Raw genomic sequence first — 24,023 nt, forward strand, 5'->3', positions numbered from 1 at the left:
CCTCTTCCCCAGGATGTTCATGGTCCCGGTGGACACACTTGGTCAGAACAGGCTTGTGTCTGAAGGCAGGGCTGGCAGAGGGCTGAAGGAGACGGGAAGGCTGTGCCAGCAAATGACCTGGCTTGGAGCCATAGTTCCTGGTCCTCTCTGAATGGGACCACAATCTCCAGATCCAGTGGGCACATCCCACAGCCTATTTAAGGCAGGTGGATTCCGTGGACTGGAGAGCTCTGAAAATTCGCCCGGTCTCCCCTTCTTCTGCTGATGGGTTCCCTATCTCTAGCTGCCTTCCTTAGAGTTGCCCCAAGTGTGGCTTACACCAAAATGCACAGGTATCTTCGAGGGTTTGGATTCACGCAGGGCAGCAGAAGGGAGAGGAAAGAAACACAGACAAGCCCTGGGCTCTGTGTTTTGCCACATTCCACTCTCATTCACAACCCAAGGAGGGGGAAAAAACTTGCAGGATGCCTCTCGATGTCTGAGTCTGAAGAAAGCCTGCCCCCTGGTGGCCATTCTCGTAACGACATCCATAAAACAGGCGCTGAGGAGTACACCATATATGCAAGGACCGTGAGGTAGGAAGCATACCTGCCATCCAGAAACGTCCCGGTGTAGGTATGAGAAATGGAACTCATAGGAGGCCAGACTTCCAAGAAGCCAATTTCAGGAGGTGAATTTTCATCAAGCCCTCTTATACACAAAACGTTTCCCAGAAAAACACACATCATATTGCTCCTTACCAGAGAATTGTAAATCAAAAGAAGTGTATTCCCCGACTGTCAACAAAATTCCCATCACTGAACGATTACACACAATAGATGATGGAGAGGGGCCTGCACAAAAAAGAATGCTTGTACAATGTGGCAGGAAATGGAAACTGCTAACAGACATCAACAGAACAGGATGGAGGTTTCTCAGGGAAAGAAATACAGTCATCTGACAATTGAGCAATTGTACTCCTGGCTGGTAGAGGGACAAAACCACAACGCATAAAGATACACGCACCTCACCCTTGACTGCCACACAGTTTAAAACAGCCCAGACAGAAAAGCAACAAAGATGTTCATCACTAGAGGCAGGGATATAGAAGCTTAGGTACAAACACACAGAGGAATACTCCTTCTCCTGAAAACCAATGGAATAATTCCATTTGGGGACATACGGCTGGAGCTGCAGAACATGTACTGTGTGAACAAATCAGAGAAAGACATATATTCTATGATAACACTTAGGGGTGAAAAGTAAGATTTAGCAAAAAAAAAAAAAAAAAAGAGCCTGAGAATACATAAGAGGCTCACAAAGGAAAAAAAAAAAAAAATCCATATGATGCCCCAAAAGAGAAGGTGCAGGAGCAAGGAATTCCATTAGGTCACTGGAATTAACAGGTACCTGTTTATACATTTGAAATAGATCAATAAGAAGGACCTGGTGTATAGCACAGGGAACAGGATGAAAGAAACACTGACAACTCTACGGGAAAAAAAGCCTAAAAAGAGCTGATCTCTGTCTTTCTGATACTGAACCATGTGTGTGCACAGTTAAAATCAATGTGACACTGTAAATCATTTATACTACAGTATCAACAAAAACTTAGATTAAAAAGACAGTGCCTGCCCTCTTCCACGGGACCCTCGGCATCCCGGTAGACACATATCCACAGGGTGAGAGCAGGCCACTGTCCCACACCAGGGCTGGCAGAGGGCTGAAGGATCTGGGAAGACTGTGCCAGCAAATGACCTTGGACGTGGAGCGCCCTGTTCCCTTTGGATGGGAGCACAATCTCCAGATTCAGCAGGCGCTCCCACAGCCAAAGGCGCCTAGTGCCGCAAAGGCAGGCAGACTCTGTGGACCGGACACGCTTTGAAACGTCACCTTGTTCCACGTCTCCTGGTGCTGGCTTCTCTCTCTAGCCTCCTTCCTTAGAGTCACCACAGGCATGCGTCACAGCAGCCCGCACAGGGCTCCTGGAGCACTGGGATGCGCTACGGCTGAAGGAAAAGTAGGGCACAGAAAGCCTGGGCTGTGTGTTGTGAAACACTGCATTCTCATCTGGTTGGGTTCTATGTGACCTCAGTAGCGTCCGAGTCCTTGCGACCTTATGGACTCTAGCCCACGAGGCTCCTCTGTCCTTGCAATTCTCCAGGCAAGCATACTGGAGCGGGTTACAATGCCCTTCTCCAGGGTACCTCTATTCTCATTTATGACCCAGGAAAAATAAGTTTCAGAAGGCTCTAGTTTCTTGAGTCATAGACTGGGGCATCAATAAAGCCTGCCACCATGTGGCTGTTTCTTATAACTACACCTTTAAAACAGGCACAAAAGGGCACATCATATTCAGAAAGACTGGGAGGTGGTGAAAGATACCTGCCCTAAACAAATGTGCTGGGGTAGCTGAGAAATATAATTTATAAGAAAGCAGACTTACGTAGCCAGTTTCAAGAGGTATATGTTCATCTCACAATTTTAAACACAAAATTGGCATACGATAATCTGCTCTATTTGGGTTGCTATTGGAGAATTGTAGATCAAAAGGACAACTAGATATATCCCCTGGCGGCACTCAGAATGGCCACCACCACAAAGTCTTCAAAGAATAAAAGCTGGAGAGGGACACTGAGAAAAAGTAACCCTCCTACCCTGCTAAAAGCAATGGAGTCTTGAAGCAGCCACTCTGCAGAAACAAATGGAGGTTACCTGAATACTAAAAATAGAGATACCTAAAGGAGATCAGTCCTGGGTGTTCACTGGAAGGACTGATGCTGAAGCTGAAACTCCAATACTCTGGCCACGTCATGCGAAGAGTTGACTCATTGGAAAAGACACTGATGCTGGGAGGGATTGGGAGCAGGAGGAGAAGGGGACAATGGAGGATGAGATGGCTAGATGGCATCACCAACTCGATGGACATGTGTTTGGGTAGGCTCTGGGAGTTGGTGATGGACAGGGAGGCCTGGCGTGCTGCGGTTCATGGAGTCTCAAGGAGTCGGACACAACTGAGCGACTGAACTGAACTGAACTGAGTGATCCATCAATCTCACTCCTTGGCATATATCTGGCAGAAACCCTGGTCTAAAATGATAATGGTAGCCAAGTGTGGATTGTAGTGCTCTTTACAATGACAAACGTTAAGTTGCCATTGTCTAGTCCCTAAGTCGTGTCCAACCCTTATGATCCCATGCACTACATGGAAGTAACCTAAATATCCACTGACAGAAGAAGGGATAAGGAAGATGTTGTACATATTTCCACAGGAATCTTATTCAGGCATCGAAAAGGATGAAATAATACCATTGGCACCAACTTGAATGGACGTGAAGATTGTCATACTAAGTGAAGTAAGTCAAACAGAGAAAGAACTATCATCTGAAGTTGCTCACATGCAGAATCCAAGTAAGACTGATAGAGATGATATAATTCATGAAGCAGAAAGAGATTCACAGACTTAGAAAACCCACATATGGTTACTGAATTGTAAAGGTGGAGGGCAAGGATAAATTAGGAGTTTGGGACTGACATATATAACCTACATTATTGAAAACAGATAACCAAGATGGACCTCCTGTATAGCACAGAGATTGTGCCAATATTCTCTAATAATCTGGGAAGAAACAAACTTGAGAAACTATGGATACATGCATATGTATAAAGGAAACATTCTGCTTCATATCTGGAACTAACAACACTGTTTATCAACTATACTTCAAATGAAAAATTAAAAGAAACAAATAGGACCTAAATAAAACAAAAATTTCTGCACTCCTGAAGAAACCAAAACAAAAGGAAAGGTCACCCTCACAATGGGAGAAAAGATTTGTAAAGGATCAACCAAAAAGAGCTCAATCATTAAAATATACAAAGAGTTCATGCAGCTCAGTATCAATAAAAGCAAAGAATGCAACCAAATAACAGGTGGAAGACCTAAACAGACACTTCTCCGGAGAACACACGCAGAACTAAGAGGCAGGCGGAGATGCTCAACAGCTCTGATTACCAGAGGAAGGCAAATCAAAACTACAGTGAGATACCATCTCTCACCAGTCACAACGGCTCTCACCAAAACATCTATGAACAACAAAAGCTGGAGTGGGCACGGGGAAACTGAGTCCTAACTGTTGCTGGGCATATGAACTGGTACAGCCAGTATAGGGAACACTGCGCAGGTTCCGTAAGAGCTACAAGTAGAGATAGCACATGCTGCAGCAATCCCACTCCTAGGCACCTCTGCCCAAACCCTCGGTGCAGAAGATACAGGCACCCCAGTGTGTTTTCAGCACTGTTTACAGTAACTGACATGGAAGCAACCTATTTTTCCATCGATAGAATAAGGGGTAAGGAAGGTGTGATACACATGCCAAATGGAACAGTACTCAGCCACAGAAAGGAGTGAAATAATGCCACTGGCAGCAACAGGAATGGCCCTGGAGACTCTCATTCTAAGTGAAGTCAGTCACATAGGCAGAGACGAGTATCACCTGAAATTGCTAACGTGCAGACTCTAAAAAAATGATACAAATGAAATTATTTACAAAACAAAAACAGGCTCACAAACTTAGAAAACAAACTTAGAGTTATTACCAAAGGGGAAAGATGGAGGGCAGGGACAAATTGGGAGTTAGAGACTTACAATGCATTATGAGACTGAAACAGATAGCCAAGAAGGACCTGCTCTATAGCACTGTGAACTCTGCTCAATATTCTCTAAAAACTTAAGCGGGAGAAGAATTTGAGAAAGAAGAGATACATGTACATGTATGACTGAATCACTTTACTGTGCACCTGAACTAACAGAACACTGTTAAATCTACTTCAAATTAAAATGAAAATTGAAAGAAACAAATAAGATCTAATTATTCTCAAAGGCTTTTGCACATCTGAGGAAACCATGAACAAAAGACAACCCGCACAACAGGAGAAAATATTTGCAAAGATTAATCTTGAAAATATACAAAGAGTTCATGCAGTTCAATATCAAACAAAACAAACAACACAATCTAATAATGGGCAGAAGACCTTAACAGACATTTCCCCAAAGAACACACACAGATGGCCACAAGGCACATGGAGAGATTCTCAACATTGCCAATTATCAGAGAAATGCAAATCAAAACTACAATCAGATATCACCTCACACCAATGCAAATGGTCATGATCAAAAATCTACTAGATTTTTGGGATCTAGAACGGTCTCCTGTATATAAAAAATAAAAGAGTTGAACTGAACTAAAAAAAAAATACTGAAGAGGATGTTGAGAAGAGTAAATTGGTACAGCAAAAAGTAAATTATGGAGGACATTATGGAAATGCCTCAAAAAAATTAAAACTAGAGCTACCAGATTTCATCTATCTGGGGAAACTATGGCTAAAGGATACGTGTGCCCCAGTGCTCACTGCAGAGCTATTTATAATAATGGAGGAAACCAGTATGGCTCCTGACAGAGGAATGAGTAAAGCAGAGGCACACGCATATGATGGTATACATCGCCCAGGCATTAAAAAGAAGGCATTTGCAGCAACAGGGATAGATCAGGAGATTATCCTTAGTGAAGACCGAGAAAGACAAAGATCTGATATCGCTTATATAGCGCATCAAAAAAGTGATACAAATCAAGTTTGCATCTGTTTGCAAAACAGAAACCGAATCACAGACTTAGAATACAAACTTACAGCTACCAAAGGAGATCGGTAGGGGCGAGAATAAACTGGTTGGTTGGGATTAACATGTCCATACTGCTATATTTGAAACAGATAACCAGAAAGGACCTGCTGTATAGAAAAGGGAACTGTGGTAAAATTCTGTAGTAACCTAAATGGGTGATGTACTTGGAAAAGAATAGATATATCTGTGTGACTGAGCAACTTCACTGTACACGTTCGGCTAACACAGCACTGTTCAACTGTGTGTGTGTGTGCTCAGCTGTTCAGTCGTCTCCAACTCCTTGTGACCCCAGTGGACTGTAGCCCACCAGGCTCCTCTGTACACTCCAATATAAAATAAATCTTAAAAAATAAATTAGAAAAAAACAAAAACATTAGTATGACAAGAAACGAAAAACAAATGTCCAAGATGTCTCCCTATTAAAAGTGGTTAAAGAGACGTTGCTGCCGGAAGTAATGCATGAACAGTGACTTTTTCCAACCCCTGTAAAAGACATTTTTGGAGGAGCTGGGGATACTTAAATATGGTATATGGAAGAGTTGATACTGCTGAATTAAAACTCACTTCCTTAAGTGTGATAATGATACTGTTTTAAGTAGAAGAGAATGTTTTTAGTCTTAGGAAATGCATGCTTAATTAAGTTCTTAAGGAATGAAATGTCAAGTGTACAATTTGCTTTTAAAAATTTACAGAGAGGACATCTCTGGCGGTCCAGTGGTTAAGAATTTGCCTGCCAATGCAGAGAACATGGATTCGCTCCTTGGCCCAGGGAAGATCCCACACGCCATGAGCAACTATGCCCATGAGCCACAACGCCTGAAGCCCATGTGCTGCCACGAGAGGCCCCCGCCACGAGAGGCCCCCGCACCACACCTAGAGAGTAGCCCTCCCTCGCTGCAACTAGAGAAAGCCTGCAAGAATGACCTGGTGTAGCCAAAACAAACCAAGGAATACATAACTTTTTAAAAAGTCACAAAGAGGGGACTTCCCTTTTTGTCCAGTGGTTAAGACTTCATCTTTCAATGAAAGGAGTGTGGGCCCAATCCCTGGGCAGGTAGCTAAGACCCCTCATGTGTCTCTTGCCAAAACTCCAAAAACATAAAAAAACAGATGCAATATTGTAACAAATTCAATAAAGACTTAAAAAATGGCCCACATTTAAAAAAAAAAAACTTTAAAAACAAAGTCAGAATAGCATCAAGAAAGTGAAAAGACATACTACAGGAGAAAATATTTCATTATTTGGTAAGAGATTTGTATCTATACTATATAAAAAAAAAACCTCTTACCTCAATAATAAAGACAAACCAATTAAAAATGGGCACATTATCTCAACAGTTCTCCAAAGAAAATACACAAATAGCCGATAATCACATGAAAAGATACTGAATATCATTAGCCAGCAGACAAACCACGAGTTAACCACTTTATACCCACTAGCATGGCTATGATAGTAATTGAAACATGAAGATACTAGGTGTTTTGGAGGCTATGGTATACTAGAAATCCTCCTACACTGTGGTGGGATTGTAAAATGGTGCAGCACTTTGGAAACACTGGCAGTTCCTCAAAAGGTTGGGCACAGAGTTACCTATAAGCCCAAAATTCCACCCCTAAGTATATACTCAGGAGAATTAGCAATATAAGCTTGTACACAAATACTCATAATAGCATTAATCATAATAGCCAAAAAGTTCAAACAACCAAAATGCCCATTAACTGGTGAAAGAATAAATAAAAGGCATCCTATGCATGCACTGGGACATTATTCAGCAATGAAAAGGACTGGTATACTGACGCATGCTACAATATGAACGAACTTTAAAAATGCACTAAGTGAGAGAAACCAGCCACAAAGGATCACATGTGATTCCACGTACATCAAACATCCAAAACAGGCAAAACTAATGAAAGTAGATTAATGGTTATTTACTGCTGGGAACAATGGGGAAAGAGAACAGGGAATGCCTGCTAATGGGGTAAGTTTCTTTTGAGGGTGATGAAATGTTCTGGAATTAGACAGTGGCATTGTCTGCACAACTCTATGAACATTATAAACACCACTGAACTGTATATTTAAAACTGATGAACTACGTATCTCAAAAATACTATTTTTAAAGTCAGAGAGAAAGCAAAAATGGAAAAATGTTAACTAGTGAATCCAGAGTATTTTAAGTGTTCATTCCATCATTATTTCCCAATTTCTGTAGGTTTGAAATTTTTCTTAAGAAATGAGCAAAATACTGCTAACAAAATGTGGTTTGGTAAAATCAGCACTGACCTCAAGTAACAAAAATTTAATTTTTCAAAGGTGAGTGGATTCAATGATGGGAAGAGCAGGATGTGACCAAAATCAATAGACAAGTTACCCAATAAATCACAAAATCTACAGTTAAGGCACTCTCACCTGGTTGAGAGGTATCAGTCCATCCCCTCTTGGCTCGTACACAATAATCCCATCTCGTATTGGGGTCCTTGACAAACTGTCCAAGATCTCTGAACAGTTCACAGAAAGACATCTGGCTGGCGCGATAAACAGTGTAGTAGAGGAGGGCAGCCCTCCATAAAAAGGGGTCTTTTCTAAACAGGACACTGTGGATACTTGCCAGTCCTTCCTCTGTGGGGTTGTTTGGCTTTAGTTCAAGTTTTTTACGGCCAGTCCAACTGTTCCATGGCTGCTGAAGGTTGTTAATACCTCGAAAATAATGTGTGCCTACAGAAAAAATAAGGCACATGAAAAGCAAGAAATGCATTCTCATTTCAATTCTTCTCCAAGAAAAGATTCTACCAACAGTTCTAAAACCAAATTGATGTATACCTAACAAATCAAAACAAAGCAGAAAATGGCCTGACCCTAATGCCTTTGGGTTTGACCGAGGACACTGCCTTCAGAAGGATTGTATTTCTCATTGGAAGAGGTATAACTTTTAAGGCAATTTATTTTCTTTTTAAGAGAAGAATTATAGACTTGATATTTGAAAAGAATCTCAGAGGTCACTTAATTCCATTCCCTCAGTTGAAGATGGGTGAACTGGCAGATGCTTTGCTGTCTGAGCCACCAGGGAAGCCCGAACTGAAATCCAGAGGAGTTAAATGACTCTCCATTTACACGGTACCCTAAAAAATTTAATTTGAAGACACTAATATCTTCACTTTAAGTTCAAGTGACACCTAACAGTTTCATCACTTTTTGCCAAATACTACCAAGAAAAAAGTATTAAAAAAAAGGTGCTTGAGGTAATTTGTTATTACAACTGAGTAAGTGGAGAAGGGTGGTCACCTACCTATTTCATGCCTCAGCATTCCTTCCAGCCAGTGCTCTCGTGCAGTGGAAACATTGATGGTCAACGTTGGACATCCATTTACTACTGTCATGGAAGCTCTGGAAAGCAGGTCCTCAGTGAGATGAACTACAATCTAAGAAGCAAAAGTTAAAATACACACATATACAAGACGAAACATAGAAGGCAGGGGGAGAAAGTTTTCACAGACAATAGACCCATAAATTAACACCTTTTTCTTTTGTTTATACCAAGAAACCAAGAAGCTGAAATGCAGAATCAATCACTTTCCTTGGAATTTTGAGCTTTGGGAACTCAAGAACCTTTACTAGATTGAAAGAAAAGTAGATAGCTATGTAGAGGACACAGAGACTGTCCCTCTGCTCTGCTCTCAAATACAGTCCCTGGGATGAAATGATGCAAGGAAGGTGCAGGAGCCTAGTCACTGCTAGGTCAACGCTTACTTTGAGACTGAACACTAGGAACTGGCCATTAATAAGAAAGGCCACTGTGGCAAGTCTCTTCCTTAATAATTTTCCTAAAGCAATTCATATACTCCCACAAGCTACACAAAAATGCTAATAAGAGGAAAAATAAACTGAACACAACAATTCAATGCAACAAAAACTTAAACTTATATTTAATTAGAAATCTGGATGACTTATTCAATGAGTAAAACAATGTTGGGAAAACAAAACCTGCAGGAAAGAAAGAGAAAAACATGTAGCACTCACTGAGAGTTACAGTGTTCAGTCAACTCATCATGTTCACTCATGATTTCATACCTCACCCATGCAGCCTTCTTTCATCATGTACTTCCTAACATGACTCCAGATTCGAGTTTTAGACAGCAGGCTACCACCGGTGGCCTGTTCAAATTTTTCATAACTTCCATACTTTTGTAAAGTCAGTTCCATAATATTGATGGACTGTAAAAGAAACAGAGATAAAGTAAATTGTCTCCGATTACTCTGATGAGAGTAATGAGCTATATGCTTATCATGACCTGTTCTGTGTTTACTGATTTACAAATTAAATTGTAGCTAAGCACATTTTTCTAATCCTAAAGAGTTTTCACTCATTTTCACAAGTTTTTACAAAACACTTATGTACATACTTCTTAGCATGGGATAAAGGGGCTCAAGCACTGCACACCTGTCAATATCTAACAGGCTGAGTTCTTAGTTTCTCTTGGCTTCTCTAAGACCATCTCTTGGTTTTGCAGAACTCAGAAGGTATGTCTCCTGTCTAATTGCTAGTATATAATTAGCACCTGGATAAAGAAAAAAATATTTCCAATTTTTAAGAACACACAAAAGAATCAACCATTCGTCTGTGATGATCCTATAGAACTTGAAGTTCTCCTTTGGCAGAAAACACAGTCTCAACATTACTAAAAATACTTTTTATCTATCATTCAGGGCATGATATCTACTTCTCATGGGCATGACTATCTACTTCTCATTCTTCATAAATTTTCACATGAAAAGAATATGAATGTTGAGATCTTTTTCTCTAAACAGAAATATACAGAAAGACAGACTAAGAAAAGTAAGAAAACTGGTAAAAATCACAGATGATCAGCATCTATGGGAAAGCCACCAAAAAGGTAAACATAAGAATGGAAAATGCTATTGAAAGATCTTCTGGGAAAAACATCTAGAAAATTCACGTATATATCTTATATGAATGGTGACGGAAGCTAGAAAATTCAGACACCCGTTATATTAAGTCTAAAACTTCTAGCTGTCATCAGACTAGTAAAGAGATGAAAAGTGCAACCTCTAGAGTCACGCTACCTGAGCTGCCATCCTGGCTCTGCCACCTTCTGGCTGTGTGACTCTGAGCAAGTTACTTATTACTAAGCCTCCTTATTAGTAAATGAGGATAACTACAGTAATGTCTACTTCATGGTTCTGTTGAGAAGAACTACCAACCTCTGTAAAGCACAGTGGCAGATACAGGTAGTCAATACATCTCAATTATTACATCAGCAGTGTAATCACCACCAGTCTGTCATCATTCTTTATAAATATCACCACTGTAGATGACAGGCTCAACACAAAGACTACAGTAAAGCTCAGGCACTACAAGTTATAAGTAAACATATATATCCCCACTGGAAAATACATATTACTAATAAACTAGGCATGAATCATCAAGTTATCGTAACAAGAAATGGCTTCAACAGGTCTGCCTGGCTTCTGTTCCCAGAGTTATTGTGAAAAGCCTTGCATTTCAATTATAGCATGTGTTCTCAGTAGTGTCAGACTCTTTGCAACCCATGGACTGAAGCCTGCCAAACTCATCTGTCCCTGGAATTGTCTAGGCAAGAATACTAGAGTGGCTTGCCATTTCCTACTCCAGGGGATCTTCCAGACCCAGGGATTGAACCCACTTCTCCTGCACTAGCAGGAAGAATTCTTTACCACTGTGCCACCTGGGAAAACCTTGGTCCAAAAGCCAGAAGCACTGGAATTGTCCTGGAAACTGGTTTCAACTTCAGAATTTTGCCTGCCTCCAAGATGCGTGCACACTAAATCAGAATTTGCATTTTAACAACATTCCCCAGGTGATTCAGGAACACAGTAGAAAGCTAGGAGGGTCTCAGAGAATGGGAACACAGCAAATAACCCAGAGGCTAATTTACTTATCTGACAACCAGGATAATTAAAAGAACAAATTAGCATATAATTAAAAGGCCATTTTAGCAGATTAGCTAAGGTATTTGCATACACTGGTCTAAAGGTCACTGCTACTGCTGCTAAGTCGCAGCAGTCCGACTCTGTGCGACCCCATAGATGGAAGCCCACCAGGCTCCTCTGTCCCTGGGATTCTCCAGGCAAGAACACTGGAGTGGGTTGCCATTTCCTTCTCCAATGCATGAAAGTGAAAAGTGAAAGTGAAGTCGCTCAGTCGTGTCCGACTTTTAGCGACCCCACGGACTGTAGCCTACGAGGCTCCTCTGTCCATGGGATTTCCCAGGCAAGAGTACTGGAGCGGGGTGCCATTGCCTAGTCATCATTATATCAGAGTTAGAAGAAAGTGAGAAATTTTGCCTTAATTCCATAAGAGACAGAAGTGGTACTTCTATACTGGACTTACATTTAGACCTAAAAAAAGCTAAAGAATTTTTTTTATTGTAACTTGTGCTTATAAGTTTTTAAAAGTATCTACTTAATTTAGGAAAAATTAGCTTTTCTAGCATATGCTTACTCAGTAGGAAAATGTTATTATCTGGTTACTATTACAGCAGATACAAAACAGTCTAAAGAATTTAGAAAAACTTAAATACAGGTGATCCTGGTTATCACCAACAAATGGTACTTAATAGACGGCTAATAAGAATTCACAAAGTATTCATTTCTATTCATAATAGGGAACACAGATTTAATTGAAAATTTATCAAAAACAGAAGCAGAAGATATTAAGAAGAGGTGGCAAGAATACACAGAAGAACTGTACAAAAGAGATCTTCACAACCCAGATAATCACGATGGTGTGGTGTGATCACTCACCTAGAGCCAGACATCCTGGAAAGCAAAGTCAAGTGGGCCTTAGGAAACATCACTACGAACAAAGCTAGTGGAGGTGATGGAATTCCAGTTGAGCCATTTCAAATCCTGAAAGTTGATGCTGTGAAAGTGCTACACTCAATATGCCAGCAAATTTGGAAAACTCAGCAGTGGCCACAGGACTGGAAAAAGTCAGTTTTCATTCTAATCCCAAAGAAAGGCAATGCCAAAGAATGCTCAAACTACCGCACAATTGCACTCATCTCACATGCTAGTAAAGTAATGCTCAAAATTCTCCAAGCCAGGCTTCAGCAATACGCGAACCGTGAACTTCCAGATGTTCAAGCTGGTTTTAGAAAAGGCAGAGGAAGCAGAGATCAAATTGCCAACATCCACTGGATCATTGAAAAAGCAAGAGAGTTCCAGAAAAACATCTATTTCTGCTTTATTGACTATGCCAAAGCTTTTGACTGTGTGGATCACAAGAAACTGTGGGAAGTTCTTCAAGAGATCGGAATACCAGACCACCTGACCCGCCTCTTGAGAAATCTGTATGCAGGTCAGGAAGCAACAGTTAGAACTGGACGTGGAACAAAAGACTGGTTCCAAATAGGAAAAGGAGTCCGTCAAGGCTGTATATTGTCACCCTGCTTATTTAACTTCTATGCAGAGTACATCATAAGAAACGCTGGGCTGGAGGGAGCACAAGCTGGAATCAAGATTGCCGGGAGAAATATCAGTAACCTTAGATATGCAGATGATACCACCCTTATGGCAGAAAGTGAAGAACTGAAGAGCCTCTTGATGAAAGTGAAAGGAGAGTGAAAAGGTTGGCTTAAAGGTCAACATTCAGAAAACTAAGATCATGGCATCTGGCCGCATCACTTCATGGCAAATATGTGAGGAAAGAGTGGAAACAGTGGCAGACTTTATTTTTCTGGGCTCCAAAATCACTGTAGATGGTGATTGCAGCCATGAAATTAAAAGACGCTTACTTCTTGGAAGGAAAGTTATGACCAACTTAGCATATTCAAAAGCAGAGACATTACTTTGCCAACAAAGGTCCATCTAGACAAGGCTATGGTTTTCCCAGTGGTCACGTATGGTTGTGAGAGTTGGACTATAAAGAAAGCTGAGCGCCGAAGAATTGATGCTTTTAAACTGTGGTGTTGGAGCAGACTCTTGAGAGTCCCTTGGACTGCAAGGAGATCCAACCAGTCCATCCTAAAGGAGATCAGTCCTGGGTGTTTATTGGAAGGACTGATGTTGAAGCTGAAACTCCAATACTTTGGCCACCTGATGTGAAGAGCAGACTCATTTGAAAAGACCCTGATGCTGGGAAAGATTGAGGGCAGGAGGAGAAGGGGACGTCAGAGGATGAGATGGTTGGATGGCATCACCGACTCGATGGACATGGGTTTGGGTGGACTCTGGGAGCTGGTGATGGATAAAGAGGCCTGGCATGCTGCAGTTCATGGGATCGTAGAGTCAGACACGACTGAGCGACTGAACTGAACTGATCCTGAAAAAGTACCCTAACAAATATAAGATTAAAAAATTACATTGGCAGTTTAACAACACTAGGGAAACCTTGTTCCTATCAACTATTACATACATCAAAGAAAGAATAAAAATAGTGGGAGCTTTTTTGGAGAAGGGAAGTAATTTTTCTCTCCAAGTGCCATACAATAGCGCATCATTTCTTTCACTGCATGACTACATGCACCAACATGGTAGCAACCCTACATGGGAGCTACACAGATGGTCCCGAAAGCTTAGCTGAATATGTCATATTCAATCATTCTTCACTGAAGTGTCCATCCTGTTGTCATCTCTAGAATTTTTTTTTATTAGTTTTCCACTGGTTCAACCTAGACACATTTGTCAGTGATCACACAGATTTCTAATATCCTTCACTGACTTTCCAATCCATTTGCATTAGACTCCAAAATAGAGACAGTGGTTGGATAGGTGAATAAATTCAAGTTTTAAGAGACAAGTCAGCAGTGTTCAGTGGTTACTTCATCAGTGAGTACTTTTGTGTGACAAGAATTTCTGCTTCGTTATGCAACCTCCTACAGGCCACACAGATTTTACAAGTATGATTTCAACTTTGGAAAAAAGAAAAGGCAATAAGCAATTTAAAAAGGCACAAAGAAGCCTGGAAGGTACACCCAAATGCTACATGATATGATGTTCATCTTTGGGAAAGGGTAATGTGCTACACTGATGTTTGTTTGCACTTTACAGGACTTGCTTAAATTGTTTACAATATGCAAAGGAAAAAAATCATTTTTTCTAGTTTCCCTGAGGTATGGTTGACAAAAATTGCATAATGATGTGTTTAAGGTATATAATGTGATGATTATATATATATATACACACACACACACACACAGTGGAATGAATACTACAATCAAATTGATTTACAAATCCATCACCTCACATATGCAGTGGGAACATCTAAGATCTTAGCAAATTTCAAGTATAAAATATATTATTATTACCTATAATCATTATGCTGTATTTCAGATACTCAGGACTTATTACAAGTTTATAACTGAATTTTGGTACCCTTAGATCCACACCTTGCCACAAGCTTTTATTTTTTAAAACAGGAAAAAAAAAAGTTCATCCTTTCCCCCTAGAGCTCAGAGAATCAATATCTATACCACTTTGAGAATCAAACTCTCACATACCTTCACATGGTTGATACTTTTAAGAGGCAATAAATTTCATGTCAAATCTCTTTTCTCCATTAATATCATTTAAGTTAATCAGAAAACTACATCTCCCAATATTATTTGATGGGAGATTCAAACAAGCATCAGGGAATTCCCCAAACACCACTTTCAATTTGTCACTCAGAATATCCCTTTCCTATCTTCAAATGTATCGCCACCACTTCTTTAACTTCCAATGACATTCAAGTATTAAAAGGAAAAAAGTTCAAGTTAATTTAACCAATTTATAACATAAATCACATATCTAATTAAAGATTTTTCACCTCCCCTAGGCAAGGCCTGGTCTGGGGCCTAAAGAACTTTCACTAGGAAAGGAAGGCATAATCAGTGATTTGAGTCCTCCTAATAAGAAGCACAAGCTGGAATCAAGATTGCCAGGAGAAATATCAATAACCTCAGATATGCAGATGACACCACCCTTATAGCAGAAAGTGAAGAGGAACTAAAAGCCTCTTGATGAAAGTCAAAGAGGAGAGTGAAAAAGTTGGCTTAAAGCTCAACATTCAGAAAACTAAGATCATGGCATCTAGTCCCATTACTTCATGGCAAATAGATGGGGAAACAGTGGAAAAGTGTCAGACTTTATTTTTGGGGGCTCCAAAATCACTGCAGATGGTGACTGCAGCCATGAAATTGAAAGATGCTTACTCCTTGGAAGGAAAGTTATGACCAACCTAGATAGCATATTGAAAAGCAGAGATATTACTTTGCCAACAAAGGTCTGTCTAGTCAAGGCTATGGTTTTTCCAGTGGTCAGGTATGGATGTGAGAGTTGGATTGTGAAGAAAGCTGAGCGCTGAAGAATTGATGCTTTTGAACTGTGGTGTTGGAGAAGACTCTTGAGAGTCCCTTGGACTGCAAGGAGGTCCAACCAGTCCATTCTAAAGGAGATCAGCCCTGGGTGTTCTTTGGAAGGAATGATGCTGAAGTTCCAGTACTTTGGCCACCTCATGCGAAGAGTTGACTCATTGGAAAAGACTCTGATGCTGGGAGGGATTGGGGGCAGGAGGAGAAGGGGACGACAGAGGATGAGATGTCTAGATGGCATCACTGACTCGATGGACATGAGTTTTAGTGAACTCTGGGAGTTGGTGACGGACAGGGAGGCCTGGCGTGCTGTGATTCATGGGGTCACAAAGAGTCGGACACGACTGAGCGACTGAACTGAACTGAATCTCTCCCCCATTTCCCTTCAGCATATTGAATATTCAGTACTTTTAATATATTCTGTGGCTCAGCGGGTAAAGAATCTGTCTGCAAATGTAGGTGACACTGGAGACGTGGGTTTGATCCCTGGGTCAGGAAGATCCCCGTGAAGTAGGAAATGGCAGCCCACTCCAGTATTCTTGCCTGGAAAATGCCCTGGACAGAGGAGCCTGGTGGGCTACAGTCCATGGGGTCACAGAGAGTCGGACATGACTGAGTGAGTGGGCTTTTTGTTTGTGTACTGAATATAGTCAGTATATGGAAGAGGGAGTGAACAATTCCTGTATAACTGGTTCAGCTGTGGTCCTTCTCCTTTGACTATAATGCTACGGCAGGCCTTTTATAGAAGGTGCCTCCACTGCACAGCTACTGACCAACTTCCTCCAACAGAATCTATCCAAGAAGCCCCCCTCAAGTAGACTACTACCAAAACAACTTTTACGAAATTTAAAAGCACAACAGACCTTAATCAAAAAACAAGAAAAAATTTCAAGGAAACAATCTAACCTGGCATGTAAAAGAAAATGACCAACATACAAAACCTAAAGTCAGCAGAAGTAAGGAAAGAATAAAGATTAGGGAGGGCTTCCCTGGTGGCTCAGACAGTAAACAATCTGCCTCCGATGTGGGATACCCAGGTTCGTCCCCTGGGTCAGGAAGATCCCCTGGAGAAAGGAATGGCAACCCACTCCAGTATCCTTGCCTGGAGAATCTCATGGACAGAGGAGCCTGGTGGGCTACAGTCCATGAGGTCACAAAGAGTAGGACACAACTGAGTAACTAACACTTTCTTTCAAAATTCTAAAGGGAGGGGATAATGAGCTTTTAATAACAATGATAATAATGATAACCCCTCCTTCCTAGAAAATCATTATCATTCAGATAGCCCTTGCACTGGAAAACCAAGGCAACTTGACATGACTGAGCAACTGACACTTTCTCTTTCTTCACACTCCCTAGTGGCTCAGTGGCGAAGAGTCTTCCTGCCAATGCAGGAGATCTGAGTTCAATTCCTAGTCTGAGAAGATCCCACATGCCTTGGAGCTAAGCCCGTGCATCACAACTATTGAACCTGTGCTCCAGAGCCTGGGAACTGCAACTCCTGAGCCCACATGCTCAACTCCTGAGCCCACACTCTGCAGAGCCTGTGCTCCACAACAAAAGCAGCCACCACAATGAGAAGCCCACGCACAGTGCAGGCCCCACCTGCCACAGCCAGAGAAAAGCCTGAGTGGCAATGAAGACCCAGCACAGACGAAATACATAGAATTAAAAAATAAAGATTAGGGAGGAAATAAAATAGATACTAAAAACAATTGAAAAAAAATCAACAAAAACAAGAGCTGGTTCTTTAAAAGGGTAAACAAAATTAACCTCTAGCCAGAAGAAATGAGAGAGTACCCAAACAAAATAAGAAATGAAAAAGGAGAAATCTTGAGTGATACACAGAAATACAAAAAACCATAAAAGAATACTATGAACAATTAAATGGCAGCAAATTTGACAACCTAGAAGAAATGGACAACTTTCTAGAAACATACAGCCTGCCAAAACTGAATCAAGAAAAACAATTTGAAGAGACGGATCACTAGAAGTGAAATGGAATCTGTAATCATAAAAAGAAGCTTCCTACAAATCAAAGTCCAGGACCTGATGACTTCACAGGTGAAGTCCACCAATCATACAAAGAACTAATACCAGTTCTTCTCAAACTCTTCCAAAAGACTGAAGTGGAGGAACATTCCCAAAGACATTCTATAAGGCCACCATCACCCTGAACCAAGACCAGACAAAGACACCACCAAAAAAGAAAATTACAAGCCAGTATCTTCAATGAATATAGATGCAAAACTTCTCAACAAAATATTAGCAAACCAAATCCCAACAACACATAAAAAAAGATCACACACCATGACCAAGTGGGATTCATCCCCAATTCACAAGGATGGTTCAGTATACACAAAATCAACCACATTACACCACATTAACGAAAGTAAAAAGCCACGTGTATCTCAACAGATGCAGAAAAAGCACTTAACAAAATTCAACATCCATTCATGATAAAAACTCTTACCAAAGCAGGAATAGCGGGAACATATCTCAACATAATAAAAGTCATTTATGACAAACCCACAGATAATATAATACTCAACAGTGAAAAGCTAGAGGCCTTCCCACTAAAATCTGGAACAAGTTAAGGATTCCCACTCTCACCACTTCTCTTCAACACAGTATTGGAGGTCCTAGCAGCAATCGGACAAGAAAACGAAGGAAAAGGTATCCAAATTGGAAAGGGAAAGATAAAATTGTCACTATATGCAGATGATATGATACCAGAAATAGAAAACCCTAAGGACTCCACACAAAAACTAGGCAAAACATTCTCTGACATAAATCATACCAATATTTTCTTAGGTTAGTCTTCCAAGGAAATTGAAACAAAAGCAAAAATAAACAAATGGGACATAATCAAACTTACAAGCTTTTGCACAGTAAAGAAAACCGTTTTTAAAAAAATGAAAAGATAACTTATGGAAGAAAAATTTGCAAATGATGCAACGGACGAGGTTGTAATCTTAAGATGTATAAATAATATCCCATACAACTCAACAATAAAAAACCCAGTTGAAAAATGGGCAGATGACCTTAATAGACATTTCCCCAAAGAAGACATACAGATGGCCAGCAGGCACATAAAAAGATGCTCAACACCACTAATTATTAGAGAAAAGCAAATCAGAACTACAATGAGGTACCACCTCACACTGGTCAGAATGGTCATCATTTAAAAGTCTACAAATAACAAATGTTGGAGAGGGTGTGAAGAAAAGGGAACCCTCCTATGCTGTTGGTGGGAATGTAAGTTGGTTCAGTCCAAGGAAAGAAGTATGGAGGTTCCTCAGAAAACTAAAAAGAGAATTACCACATGATCCAGCAATCCCACTCCTGGGAATATAACTGGACAAAACTATAATACAAAAAGATACACGCACCCCTATGTTCATAGCAGCATGGTTCACAATAGCCAAAATATGGAAACAACTTAAATGTCCATCAACAGATGAATGGATAAAGATGGTGTGTTACATATATACAATGGAATACTGCTGGGGCATAAAAATGAACACTAATGTCATTTGTAGCAACATGGAAACAACTAGATTATCATACTAAGTGAAGTCAGAAAGAGAAAGACAAATAGCATATGGTGGTAGTGGTTTAGTCACTAAGTCGTGTTCGACTCTCTGTGGCCCCATGGACTATAGCCTGCCAGGCTCCTCTGTCCATGGGGTTTCTCAGGCAAGAATACTGGAGTGGGTTGCTATTTCCTTCTCCAGGGGATCTTCCTGACCCAGAGACTGAACCCACGTCTCCTGCATCGCAGGCATTCACAGGTTCTTTAGCACTGAGCCATGTGGAAAGCCCCATATTACATATGATATCACTTACATGTGGAATATAAAATGTAGAACAAATGAACCTATCTATAAAAGAGAAACAGACTCAGAGAAAACAGACTTGGGCTTGCCAAGGGGGAAGAAGGGCGAGAGAGGAGGACCAGGAGTTTCAAGAAATGGTGCTGGGATAACTGGATATAAATAAAAGAATAAAATCGGACCCCTACCACATATCACATACAAAAATTAACTCAAAATGTATCAAAGACATAAATGTTAGAGCTACACACAAAACTCTTAGAAGAAAGCATAGGCACACATCTCATGACCTTGTATTAGGCAGTGGCTTCTTAGATACGACACCAAAACATCAACTAACGAAACAGGTAAGCTGGACTTCATCCAAATTAAAAGCTTTTATGCTTCAAAGGTCACCACCAAGAAAGTAGGAAGCCAACTCACAGAATGGGAGAAAAGTTTACAAATTTCGTATCTGAAAATGACATATCTAAAATATATTAAGAATTCCTATAACTCAATAATAAAAATACAAATAATCCAATTTAAAAAGTGGGCAAAAGATCCAAACACAGTTCTCCAAAGAAGATATACAAATGACCAATAAGCTCATGAAAAGATGCTCAACACCATTAGTCATCAGAGAAATACAAATTAAAACTACAATGATATAGTACTTCACACCCACTAGAATAGCTATAAAAACAAAAACGAGTTGACCAAAAAAGAAGAAAAGAGTTGACAACGATGTGGAGAAACTGAAACTCATACACTGTTGGTGGGAATGTAAAATGATGCAGTATTTTGGAAAAGTTTTCCTTAAAAGGTTAGACACAGTTCCCATATGACCCATTATATATGATCTCTGATCTCCTACCATATGACCAACTACCATATAATCTACTATTAATACTAGGTATATACCCAGGATGACCAAGATCATGTTCACACAAAAATCTGGACACAAATGTTCATCGCAGCGTTGTTCATAACAGCCAAAAGGTGGAAACAATCTAATTATCAACTGATGAATGGACTAATACAATGTGGTATCTATTATCCAATAATAAAAAGTACTGAAACATGCTATGATATGGACTAATCTTGAAAACAGGCTAGACATGCTAAGCAAATGAAGCCAGTCACAATGAACCATGTACTGTGTGACTCCATTTATCTGAAATGTCTGCAACAGTTAAATCCACAAAAAGAAAAATAGACTGATGGTTGTCTAAGGCTGGATGGGGGTGGGAGTGTTGGTGAGAAATGGTGAGTCACTTCTAATGAGTACAGGGTTTCCTTTTTCAGGTGATAAAATGTTCTCAAATTTGATAGTGATAATGACTACATAATCCTAAGCATATTGACAATCACTTAACTGTACACTTTAGATGGATTAACTACATGGCATGTGAATTACAGTCATAAAGCCATCATTTAAAAAACAAATAGTAATCAAACAGCACAGTATAATATTTAAACCACTAATTCAGAAAATGAAAAATCTCTGTAGAAAACTTACAGCACTATCTTGTATGATATAGCCAACTTTCTGAAAAAACTCAAGACTGTTGAATGATCTACTTTTGGTTTACTTGCTGATTCTGTTGCTGTTCAGCAATTTGGAAATCTCATCATCAGTCAAAAGCCACTTCAACAGTCATGTGCTAAAAACCTATTTCCCTTTTCAAATGCAGCTATCACTCAGTGAAAAGCTATACACAACAGGGACACTAATACAAGCCTTGCTGACACTGTGGAAAGCCTAGAAGTCAAAAGACCTGGTTTTATGTTGGTGCCCTACCTTTTACTGACTGTGTGATCTTAGCTCTGTCATTTCACCTTTCAGGTTTAGTTTCTTCAACAGCAAAATGGAGATGAAAATCTTTGCCCTACTTACCTAATAGGGTTGGTGTGAGGATGAAATTAGAGATAGACACAGAGACTAAAAGAGGGGAGGGAGAGAAAGAGAAAGAGAACTTGTTTGTCGTCTGTTTCCCAAATGACTGTGGGCTTCTCCGGTGGCTAAGTGGTCAAGAACCTGTCTGCTGACGTGGTTTGATCCCCGGGTCTAGAAGATTTCCTGGAGGAGGAAATGGCAACCCACTCCAGTATTCTTGCCTGGGAAATTCCACGGACAGAGGGGCCTGGCAGGCTATAATCAATGAGGTCCCAAAAGAATAGGACATGGCTTAGAGACTAAACCACAGAGGAAACAGAAGAGCATCCTTATATAACAGTGTTTTTAGAAACACTGCGCTGTCCCCCCAAAGAAACATACACGCCCAATGAACTTGACCCTGAGTCACAAATTTGGATCTACTGTTTGTAGAGTATTTCATTGAATTTCTAGCATACCATTAATAACATCTTTCATTCATTCATCTTTATGGTTACTTTCTTTCTGCCAATCCCTGCTTTTATGTTTCTATTTTAGAATCTTTTAGAATCTAATTCCAAGCCTGACCATTAGACTGACAGAGATTACACTGAAATTTACATAGTTTAATAATATTCTGTTGGATATATGAATAAAATTTTGTGAAAACACAAAAAGGTAAACTATAGCGGGGCCCTAGGAAACAGATGATATTCCAGGTAGAGGGGGATGATATTGTCAAAAGCATACACAAAGCAAAGAAAGTGAAATACAGAGCTTTCAGGCTAGACAGGCACCAGGAAACTCATTTATTTAGTGCCAGGAACTAAATGAGATTGGAAATCTAAATGAGCTTTTCAATCTAAATGAGATTTTGATTTTGAGATTTTCAATCTCTGTGAGATTCTGGGAACAGTTGAAATAAATAAAATACACTTTTGTAAAAGAGGTTAGTCTCGTGGTAAAGGCAAAAAAAGAAACTTAAGGATGATAACAGAGTGATACATTTCGTGACAGACAATCTGCACAAGATGCTGTGGGAGTCCAGAGCTGACTTTGGAAACCTAAGCCTGAGCGAGATCAGGAACCATGAAAGACCTGCAGGCCATGGTAAAAATTCTGGACTTTATCCTGAATTACGAGCAGCTCTGAAGTTTTGCAGGAAGGAAAGTGACACAATCAGATTTGTACCTTAGACACTGACAGTAGTGTGGAGAGCAGGAGAACCTGCATTTGCCAATAATTCAGTTTTCTGTAAGATAGATTGTTAAACTGTGACCAGATTATAATAAAAAGAAAAATATTTGGATAAATTATATTCTACATATGCAGAACCCAGGAAATTAGATCCGAGACACTGAGTCTGCCTTAAATGAAGGAACAAGTGAAAGAACACAGAGGACAAAGAAAACCGTCACCTACAGCCTTCCCCTCAATCCCCTTCTGCCCCTTCTGTCTTCAGGGTTAGGGGAAGTTTGGATGTATACAATGTTAAGTGGGAGAGTGAGAGGGTAAATGCTACCAAGAGAAGATATTTGTAAACAGTACAAATTAGTACTGCAAACTCTTCTTTCACTACCTACAAGGAAGAAGTAGATATTCAAGCTGTTTTGGAGAAAAGAATTTAAGATAAGAACCTGAGATTGCAGGTTAGGCAAGTTTTCAAAGGCACATCAATGAAGTGTTGTTTCAATGTCATCAAGGTCATACCTTCTTCCAAGGACACACAATCTGATTGGGGTGTTTCCATCTCTGTAAGAAAATCTTCCTTGATACTAGGTTAAGAAATGACCTTACGTCTCCAATCTAATACACAAAACTACTATGAGAGGTACTAAACTCAAAACAATCTTTTAACTTTAATGAATCTGGAAGAAGGCTTGTGATTTGCTCAACAAAAAACTGTGTCACCTAAGGAGAAGTATAGTTTAAAGAAGGCTTGCTTTTCCCTCCCCCTTTATAGTCTGGACAACTTGAGGTCTACCAACACAAAATACCTTAATACTAATACAATTAAAACATGGCCTCAAAGAAATTTTATATCAAGACATATTATCAGTGAAGGTATTTGATTTCCAATGGTGTTATTTCTACCAAAAAAGGAAAATGAACACTTGCTTGTTTTAGAACACAATGTCATTTTATGTATTATGCATGCACTTTATCTAATAATAAATTACCTATTCCATTTTCACTATAAACTCCAAAAGCAAGACATTTTCTGAGGACCACATTTAAAAATCTTTATGCTATGCTATCACTGGCCTCAAAACAGAGCTTATGTGTAATAGATCTGGTCAATGAGAGGTGGCAAACAGGCAACCCA

At 40.0% G+C, this 24,023-nt stretch overlaps 1 protein-coding gene across 1 annotated transcript in view; it reads right to left on the reverse strand.

Moving 5' to 3' along the window:
* Positions 1-24,023, reverse strand: part of KIAA0895 (KIAA0895 ortholog) — a 56,629-nt gene that overhangs the window by 10,485 nt on the left and 22,121 nt on the right. Inside the window, exons 3-5 of the mRNA XM_005679189.3 lie at positions 9,723-9,866; positions 8,941-9,073; positions 8,064-8,369 (exon numbers count right to left, since the gene is read on the reverse strand). Coding sequence (XP_005679246.2) covers positions 8,064-8,369; positions 8,941-9,073; positions 9,723-9,866 — 583 coding nt within the window. The remainder of the gene's footprint in view (positions 1-8,063; positions 8,370-8,940; positions 9,074-9,722; positions 9,867-24,023) is intronic.

This window comes from Capra hircus, chromosome 4 (assembly GCF_001704415.2).
Source record: "Capra hircus breed San Clemente chromosome 4, ASM170441v1, whole genome shotgun sequence".
Taxonomy (NCBI): domain Eukaryota; kingdom Metazoa; phylum Chordata; class Mammalia; order Artiodactyla; family Bovidae; genus Capra; species Capra hircus.